This window comes from Panonychus citri, unplaced genomic scaffold, assembly GCF_014898815.1.
Source record: "Panonychus citri isolate SS breed McGregor unplaced genomic scaffold, ASM1489881v1 Contig00141, whole genome shotgun sequence".
Lineage (NCBI taxonomy): Eukaryota > Metazoa > Arthropoda > Arachnida > Trombidiformes > Tetranychidae > Panonychus > Panonychus citri.
In genome coordinates, this window is record NW_026515546.1 from 1,655,577 (window position 1) to 1,664,404 (window position 8,828).

Genomic DNA, 8,828 nt, shown 5'->3' on the forward strand with positions numbered 1-8,828 from the left:
ATCGGTTAGGATCTGATACTTTGGATTAAGAAAAATATCCGATATCATATGACAATATTTCTGATCTTTGGTTTGGTTTTTTATGTTTTGATTTGATTTCATTTGATTATTTATTTTATATTTATTGTGATTTGTTAATTGTGAATTGAAATTGTTTTACTGTTCTATCAAGTATGGAGGTTGAAGAGTTTGATGATTTACGTTTAATAAAGTCAATTAAAAACGATTCAATGGAAATAGTTAATGGATCAAATGAGAATTCATTACCTCGTTTTGATATTAAATCTCGAACCGAAAGAGAAATAATCAAATTGATTGGTCAACATCTCCAAGGATTGGGATTAAATGACACTGTCCAGTCGTTAATTAAAGAATCAGGATGCCAATTAGATCATCCATCAGCTACCAAGTTCCAAACTCATGTAATTGAAGGTGATTGGAATAAAGCGGAGGCCGATCTTTACGAACTTAAATACATGTTAGCTTATCCACAAGCTCAACTGGAGATCAAATTTCTTATACTAGAACAAAAATATCTTGAATTTTTGGCTGACAATCAGGTCATTGATGCTCTCTACTGTCTTCAAAATGAGATCGCTCCATTAAATCATAAAATTGATCGTGTCCATGAGTTAAGTCAACTTAGTATGTGTAATCCTGGTGAAGAATTGAGAAGCTTATCCGGTTGGGAAGGTAAAGGTATTCGATCAAGACAAATTCTGATGGAAAAACTTCAGGCCTTCCTCCCACCCTCCGTGATGCTCCCTCCAAGGCGATTAAAGACACTCTTGTCCCAAGCTATTGAGCTACAAAAAGAACGTTGCTTTTATCACAATAGCGTCAATGAGGATGATCTTGATTGCTATTCTCTCCTAATCGATCATGCTTGTAGCAAGTAAGTAAATCATCATTTAAATGGTGAAAAGAAAAACTCATCTATCTAACAATTACCCTTAATCTAGTCAGTAAAGATTATCTGATAATCTGATTATATCAATTTAATCCTTTCTCAATTTTCTTAGAGAGCACTTGCCATGTGTAACCACTCAAATTCTTACCGATCATGGAGATGAAGTTTGGTATTGTCGCTTTTCAAACGATGGAACTAAATTAGCCTCTGGATCGAAAGATAATTCTGTTATCATTTGGGATGTTGATCCAGTAAGTGTAACAATTTAATCCTTTGAAATGTCTTCAGCTCTTTAAATCATCTTTCCCCTTCTCTATCATTCACTTTGCGAAACTCTAATTTTCTCTTGTCCTTTGCCCTCTTTTTTTTCAAGGAAACTTTAACCTTAAAGCACAAATTCACATTCGAAGGACATTCATATGGTGTTTCTTTCCTGTCATGGAGTCCTGACGATAATTTTCTCATTGCCTGTGGACCTGATGATTGCTCAGAATTATGGGTTTGGAATGTACAAGTTAGTAAATCAATCACCATGAGGATATTTGCTCACAAATCTGCTATTGATTACTTATGATTTTCTATTTCTTTGTTTCCTTGTTGATTTTTTATTTAACCTTTTCTCAAATGATTAGACTGGTGAACTGAGAGTAAAAGTTAGCCACAATCCCGAAGATAGTCTAACAACCTGTTCATGGCATAAGGATGGAAGAAAATTTGTGACCGGAGGTCTAAGAGGTCAATTCTATCAATGTGTAAGTTGACCTTAACATTATTACAAAGAAAAAAAAAGCTCTTTCCCTTGACCTTGAGCTTTAATTGTTCTCTTTTTCTCTTTACATCTCATTTGATACAAAGGATATAGATGGAGTTATCTTGGACCAATGGGAAGGAGTTCGAGTGCAATCATTGGGCTATCGTAAAGACGGAAAAACTGTCCTAGCTGCCGATACCCATCACCGAATTAGAGGTTACAATTTGGAAGATGTCATTGATTTCAACATGTAAGATTTTCTCTCCACCTATAAAATCATTTTGCTTTTTTTTCTCTCTCTCTCTCACTCATCATTTTCTATATATAAATTTCTTATTTGATTAATATTTTTTTTTTCCTTCTCTTCAATTCAGAATTCAAGAAGATCATTCCATTATTTCATTTTCTACCGATGAAACGGGAAGATTAGCTTTGCTTAATGTTTCATCTCAGGGCGTTCATCTTTGGGACTTAGAGGACAGAATTCTGGTTAGAAAATATCAAGGTGTAACTCAAGGATATTATACAATTCATTCATGTTTCGGTGGAGTTAATCAAGTTTTTATTGCAAGTGGGAGTGAAGGTAATCATCAGTTTATCTTTCTCATTGATTATCCGAAGATTTTAAATCTTTTTTCTTCTTCATCAATTTGGTTAATTTGTTTGTTGTTTGTTGTTTTTATTTTCTCCTCAGATCACAAAGTATATATATGGCACACTAAACGGGAGAAACCGATTGCAGTACTTTCAGGTCACTCGAGAACAGTTAATTGTGTCTCTTGGAATTCCAAATATCCTCAAATGTTAGCGAGTGCCTCAGATGATTCAACCATCCGAATCTGGGGTCCAGCCAAATCGGAATCCCGAGAATTATCCTTATTCACTAATCAATCTTCATTAGAATCATCATCATCAATCAATAATTTTCAAGACATTTTTTAATTAACCACTAAATCACTTTAACAAACATAAACACACACACACACACATACATACAAACACCAAACCATTTACACTCATCATGAAATTTTCAAGATAAATAATCTCTCCCTCTTATATCAACTCGTCATATGGAAGATTTTTTCAATTTTTTCTTCTCAAGTTCGTGACGAAGACTCAATGTGCAGTTTTATCACATTTTGTTCTGAAAGAAAACAAAAACTCACTAATTAACTAAGAAAACAAAAGAATTTAGTAATTTCTATATCTTGAGAAAAGAAAAAAAGTTTTTACGTAAAAAAAATTCTAATTATTTAAATCATTTCATTTGTCACCGGGAGAATATTTTTTCTTGATTATTTGAATTCAATCAATTCGAATCAAATTGTTTTATCTTTCGCCATTTTTGTTATCGATCGATTTACAAGAAGAACGAAATTAACCTCGAACTTGACATTGACAGAGATCAATTTTCTAACCGATTTGAAAGAGCAAAAGTTATCAATCATAATCCAAATGATACAAAACAATTAGAAGCAAAGAAAATTAATCAATAGTAATTAACTTGAAATCCAATTGCGAAATTCATCTCAATTGAAACAGTAATTATCTTCCATCTCATTACAGCTCAATCATTGAATATTTAACACTGGCCATTAGCTGTTAATTAGTTTCAAAACAGAGGAAACAAAAAATAAACTCAATTGATTAGCTTGATAATTAAAGTTAATTATCAATGAAATGGAAAACCAAATTAAGCCAAAAGTGAATAAATAGAATAAGATATTCTCAATGTTTACCATCTTTTAGATAATTTTTCAAATTGTAAAGAGAAAATCGAATCGTTTAGTTTTAATTGGTTGGAGAAAATAACAATTAACTGTTAATTGTGAGAGAAAATTAAATTTGTTTCTCTTTTTATTGGATTCAAATTGCGCGCGTTTCTATTGATCACGAATCCGAATTGGATTCGAATCCCTGATTATGTTTTTGTTTGAAAGGAAAAAATTGTTGATTGTTTATCATTTATTCATTATGATTAAAGTTTAATTAATTCGTTGTTTAGTTTTGTTTGTTTTTTTCTACGTTTTCAATTGGATTAAATTTGTTATTCTAAATGTCAACCAAACGATTTTATTCTTTTCAATATGGGTAATTCAGGTTCTAATGTAAATTCATCATCGAATACAAATCAACCTTCATATCGTTACACCCGAATACATGGAGATTCATCAGCTTGGTCACCTTTAGCTCATCAAGCAAATCCAAACATTTCATCAAATAACAATAATTCTAATAGTAATAGTACTAATAATTGTAATATTAATCATAGAGATATAAGGGAGGGTAACAGTTCATTAGATAGAGGGAATCGTCAACATCACCATCATCACCATCAGCATCATCATCATTCTCGCCATTCTCATTCACATCATCATAATATTAAACATTCATCTCATCATTTTAATAATTTACCTTCATCTTCATCTTCTTCTATTCCATCTTCATCTAACCTGAATGTTGCATCATCTATTACAGGAAATTGTGCTCCTTCATCTGTTTCCTCTTCGATTATTGGCTCTTCCAGCTTGGGGACAACAACAGCAACTGTAACATCAGCAACAAGCTCAAGATTAGCCAATGATGGCGGTGGAAATATTGTTGTTAAAAAGCGTCGGAATCTTGCCTCATTTGCTACGTTAAGGAAAAAGTTAGGATGTAAAGCAAGACGAACCTCTAAAAGTTTTGACCATTCTCAGATCATTAAGAATTTCATTTCAACTTGGAGCACTCGAGATATTGCTCAATTAATTCACGAATATGGAATCACCAATTTACTTAAAGATCTACATATTCTGGCTGAATTGGCTCGACCATCAGCATCAACGGTTGCTCAAGATTTAACTGATCTATTTGATTGTAATTACGTTGCCGATGCTTACCTGTTATTCAAAGGGCACACCTTTCCCGTTCATAAGGCCATTGTTTGTGTTCGTTGTCCACTTTTTCGAGAATTGCTTGGTAAAATAAATGATTTCGGTGCCCAAATTCCGGTCAATTTAGACGTTCCTGGTTTACGGCCTGACTTTTTTATGGACCTTTTAAGATACCTTTATTCTGGTGAATTTTATCCATCCTATTCATCAGCAAATTCACTACCATCTTCAACCTATGATTCCATCTTAATGAAATTAAGTGATCAAGCTCCAAATAGTTTAGAACACGATTTAAAACATCTTCTTGAAACTGGCCTCTATTCTGATGCTATTCTAGTTTTCACCTCATCCAGTGTTCAACCAATTTTACCTTCATCCAATGAAATCAATTCCATACTTTCTCCTGGTACATCAACATCTAATTCAATGTTAACTGGTCACAATAGTATCAACAATCTTCATGGTTATGTTAATGTTGGTTCAGTGAAAAAGTGTAAAAACTGTTCAGATCAATCAGAATTTTCTTGTCATTGTGCTATCCTTGCTTCTAGATCAACTTTCTTTCGTAATGTGATATCCCGACATCAGAAGCGTTTCACCGATGCGCTAACCGAAGCTGGTGCCACTTCAATCAATTTAGCCAATTCAAAAATTCGAATTGTAATTGATGAGACAATAATTCCTCGTCGATTTGCTCGAATCCTTCTTCATTGTATTTATCGAGATTCAACCGATTTATCTAATCTTTTACCCGGTTGTGTTTGCCAATGTACTCATTTCAATGATTTGGGTCAATCATCTAGTAAGTATTATTATTTCAATTCCAAATTGTAACATCACCAACAACAACTACAATCAGAAGATAATATAACTTAAACTTTATTTTAATCTTTCTCAGGACTTTCATCGAGTTCTTCCTCCTCATCATCGCCATCTTATATAAAGGAAATCATGGAGCTTTATGAAATTGGTCGATTTTTGGAATTAGATTCACTGATACAAGCATGTGAAGATATGCTGGTCGATTCGCTGTCGATAGATAATTTAATTACTATATTAAAATGGAGTGAACAACCTCACGGATCTATTTGGGTTAAACGTCAATCTCTCTACTTCCTACGTGAAGAGTTTTCTCTGATTGTTTCATCATCAATACTTTACCAATTAGATTTAAATCATTTGAAAGATGCAATTTCTTCCGATTATCTTCAAGCAAGTGAACTTGAAGTGCTACAAGCGGTAATCAAATGGGGTGAAGATAAGCTATTCAAACGAATGGAAGAACGAGGTAACTGTTCAAATTTTGTTCGATTAATTCAATTGCTCTAATAAGAGTTTTCGATCAATTATTTAAAACATTGTTTCTTTTTTTTTCTCTCTCTCTTTTCAAAACAAAATAGAACCAAATGTGATTAGTCAAACAGCTCATAGTCTTCGACATGGACTTCGTCGGAAAGAATTGAATGATGATGAACTTCGAGATATAATCTCTGAATTGATGCCTTACGTTCGCATTGGTCACATACTTCCATCTGATAGTGAGACTCTTACGAATTCAATTAAAAGAGGGCTAATCAGTACACTGCCACCCTACATGTTAGAAGAGGACAGTATCACTCCCCATCCTCGTGGTGTTTCATGTTGGATTCGTGAGCGATCTCAAGGTTCATTTGTTAAACCTCGATATTTTACTCCATACGTTGAGGAAGCTCGAAGTTATCTTGAAACACGATTAGCGCGTACAAATGAATCCAATTCTATCAACATGCGTGTACCTCTTCCAAAGGCTTCTTCATCGTCTTTATCATCTTCATCATCCATTTCTACTCCTCTACCAGCTCCTCCTGATGCTCTTTACATGACAACAACAACAACAACAACTAGTACAGACTCTGGGATGGACATTGTTCCAATTGATAGTAATCAAAATTCATATGCAACTTACGATAATCCATCTAATTGTCAAGAAATTTACTCTCATCTAAATCAATTACCTGTCATTGAGGAAAGAATTTTACTTTTAATGAAACAACGTGTCGAAGAACTTGAACGATATTTATCAAGTTCACGTAATTTAAGTATAATACCAAATAAGAATCAAGTGATCAATTATATCCAATTAAGAGTTGTCCGTGAATTTGGTCTTCCCGATGGGGCAGTTGAAGTTCTTGACACATCAAACAGCGCTTCTTATGTTTCCTACTCCATGTCGGAAGCTTCAGCATCTTCTTCATCTAGTAAAATGGGCTCATCCATTTACAGTGAATTAAATAAACACAGTCTTCCCTCAACTCAGCCCATTCATCCGTCTTCCCTTTACGGAAGTACTTCCGGTATATTAGGATCGGACAAAGATGTTTATGGTTATACTCAAGATCTCACCTATGATACAGCTTCTGATTACTACGCTCCTCTAAGTGAATCATATTTAAGCAATTACAGTTTGAATTCTGAGGTAAATAACCTTATTCACCTTTCTAGTTTCTCTTGATTGTTGTCTCATCTCTCTCTCTCTCTCTCTTAAATTTTTCTAGAATCTCGTTGCTCCAGTCCATCAATTGAGTGATGTAACTCCCGATATCGCGATGACAACCAATGCATTTGCTGATCTCCATTTAATGAGAAAATCAACTGAATCTCTTACATGCCAACCGAATATCCCTCCAAGACGACGTACAAGATCAGGTCGCGATTGGAGATCTGATGTTAAATCATGAGAAGCCAAAAAACAAACAATTAACTGATTATCCAATATTTTCCGCTTTCTTTTTTTCTAAATTGCTTCATCAACCTTTTCTTATTTTGAAGCAACAATCAACCAACAATGTAAAAACAATTCACTAGGAGATTAATCAATTTTGATTCCTTGTTGTTTTCATCTTACATACTCAGTCTCTCTCCCTTTAATCAATCTAATCATAAACAATAATTAACTTCAACTTTTAATTTAAATCATTTGATGACAACAAAATTGGCATGATTGATAATTAATACAATTTGTGTGTATACAAATTTCCAACACAACATTTCATCCAATTGTAAAACTATAATAACAATTTGTTGCTCAGATTTTAATTAGCATGTAAACAATTGATTCCTAATTGTATTTTAATTGTTTTCTTTTCCTCCTACTCTTTAATTGCTAATCAACTCTCTTGTTTTTCTCTCTCTAACTTTTTTTTTAATTTCTTCAATTTAAATCCATGTAAACAAAAAAGATCACAACCTCTTTTCATTAATAACAATTACGATACAAAAATTAACTATCGATCGTGTTAATTGTAACAATTAAATCTAATCACTTAAATCAATTGTTGACCTTTCCTTCCACATTTAATCATTTGAAAAGAGTTTGAAACAATTTAATTTTGCTTCAATTTAATCACAAAGAAGAGGAAAAAAAATAACAATACAATTGAAACAATTTACAATCAAATTAAATTGTAAAACCAAAAGATTAGACAAAAATCACGTTCATTAAGTAGGTGTAACAATTAAGTTAAATTGTTGAGAGTATTAAGTTTATGATATGAACACTTTATCAATTTAACATTTAACTTTCAGCTTTGTTAGTTAATTGTTAACAATTTAACCAATAGATTGATTCTGTCAATGGTAAATCATTAATGGGATGAAAGTTAATTTAATAATCAACTGAAATGTTGTCAATTGTTTGATATTAACCATAGTTATTACAATTATAATCAATAGCATAGTTGCCATGGAGTAAAAGTGATTAATATTAATAATCAATTGATTGTTACACTTAAATTCTTGCAGCTTAATTTAATCAAACAGAATCAATGTCAACTTTAATTGACATTGAAACTAACATTTAATCATCGCCACAATCAATCATTACTCTTTGCCCTTTACAATTGACCCAATTTTTTATTCAAAAAGTTAATCAAACCAGTTAATTACCTTATGAATAGTTGATCAATTTGATTGAGTAGATGATTAAATTGATTGAATGTTGTTAAATTAATCAAATTGATAACAAGTTGCATCATAATTTAAATGTTGGTAAACAAAATTAAACATTCAATTAGTTAATTGTTACCAATAAAACTAAATTCCTCTCATAAAAATGATAAGTAGTCCATTAATTTTGATTGTAAGTAATTAATTTTATTGAAATAATTTAGTTAATTAACTTTAATATTAAATTAATTTATAAATATTAGATGATAAGAAAACGAGAAAAAAAAATCAAATCAACAATTAACTTAAATGATGGAAACAATTTCATCACAATTGAAAATTGAAACATAAATAATTAAGAAAATTC

At 32.0% G+C, this 8,828-nt stretch overlaps 2 protein-coding genes across 5 annotated transcripts; both read left to right on the forward strand.

Moving 5' to 3' along the window:
- The first annotated feature begins 79 nt into the window (after window positions 1-79).
- Window positions 80-2,717, forward strand: LOC128395548 (WD repeat-containing protein 26-like). Its single transcript, XM_053355985.1, has 7 exons — window positions 80-895; window positions 1,023-1,161; window positions 1,284-1,424; window positions 1,543-1,662; window positions 1,766-1,911; window positions 2,036-2,244; window positions 2,356-2,717. The coding sequence occupies exons 1-7, from the start codon at window positions 174-176 to the stop codon at window positions 2,601-2,603; spliced, it is 1,725 nt and encodes a 574-aa protein (XP_053211960.1). The 5' UTR covers window positions 80-173; the 3' UTR covers window positions 2,604-2,717.
- An 877-nt stretch (window positions 2,718-3,594) lies between these two features.
- LOC128395547 (BTB/POZ domain-containing protein 7-like) lies at window positions 3,595-7,848 on the forward strand. 4 transcript variants are annotated; one of them, XM_053355984.1, is made up of 5 exons: window positions 3,595-3,752; window positions 4,140-5,339; window positions 5,436-5,825; window positions 5,938-6,992; window positions 7,072-7,848. In XM_053355984.1, exons 1-5 carry the CDS (start codon window positions 3,749-3,751, stop codon window positions 7,252-7,254), a joined length of 2,832 nt encoding a protein of 943 aa, XP_053211959.1. In that variant the 5' UTR covers window positions 3,595-3,748; the 3' UTR covers window positions 7,255-7,848. The 4 variants fall into 4 exon arrangements, with proteins under 4 accessions (XP_053211959.1, XP_053211956.1, XP_053211957.1 ...); XM_053355982.1 differs by having other exon boundaries at window positions 3,600-3,905; XM_053355983.1 differs by having other exon boundaries at window positions 3,600-3,899.
- The last annotated feature ends 980 nt before the right edge of the window (window positions 7,849-8,828 follow it).

What these genes read in the sequence shown, in the direction of transcription:
- LOC128395548 (XM_053355985.1), top strand. Translation starts at nt 174, where the DNA reads ATGGAGGTTGAAGAGTTTGATGATTTACGTTTAATAAAGTCAATTAAA. An exon ending in ATCGATCATGCTTGTAGCAA is followed by an intron (nt 896 to 1,022) that starts GTAAGTAAATCA and finishes CAATTTTCTTAG; the next exon opens with AGAGCACTTGCCATGTGTAA. An exon ending in GATGTCATTGATTTCAACAT is followed by an intron (nt 1,912 to 2,035) that starts GTAAGATTTTCT and finishes TCTTCAATTCAG; the next exon opens with AATTCAAGAAGATCATTCCA.
- LOC128395547 (XM_053355981.1), top strand. Translation starts at nt 3,749, where the DNA reads ATGGGTAATTCAGGTTCTAATGTAAATTCATCATCGAATACAAATCAA. An exon ending in TGATTTGGGTCAATCATCTA is followed by an intron (nt 5,340 to 5,435) that starts GTAAGTATTATT and finishes AATCTTTCTCAG; the next exon opens with GACTTTCATCGAGTTCTTCC. An exon ending in ATTACAGTTTGAATTCTGAG is followed by an intron (nt 6,993 to 7,071) that starts GTAAATAACCTT and finishes AAATTTTTCTAG; the next exon opens with AATCTCGTTGCTCCAGTCCA.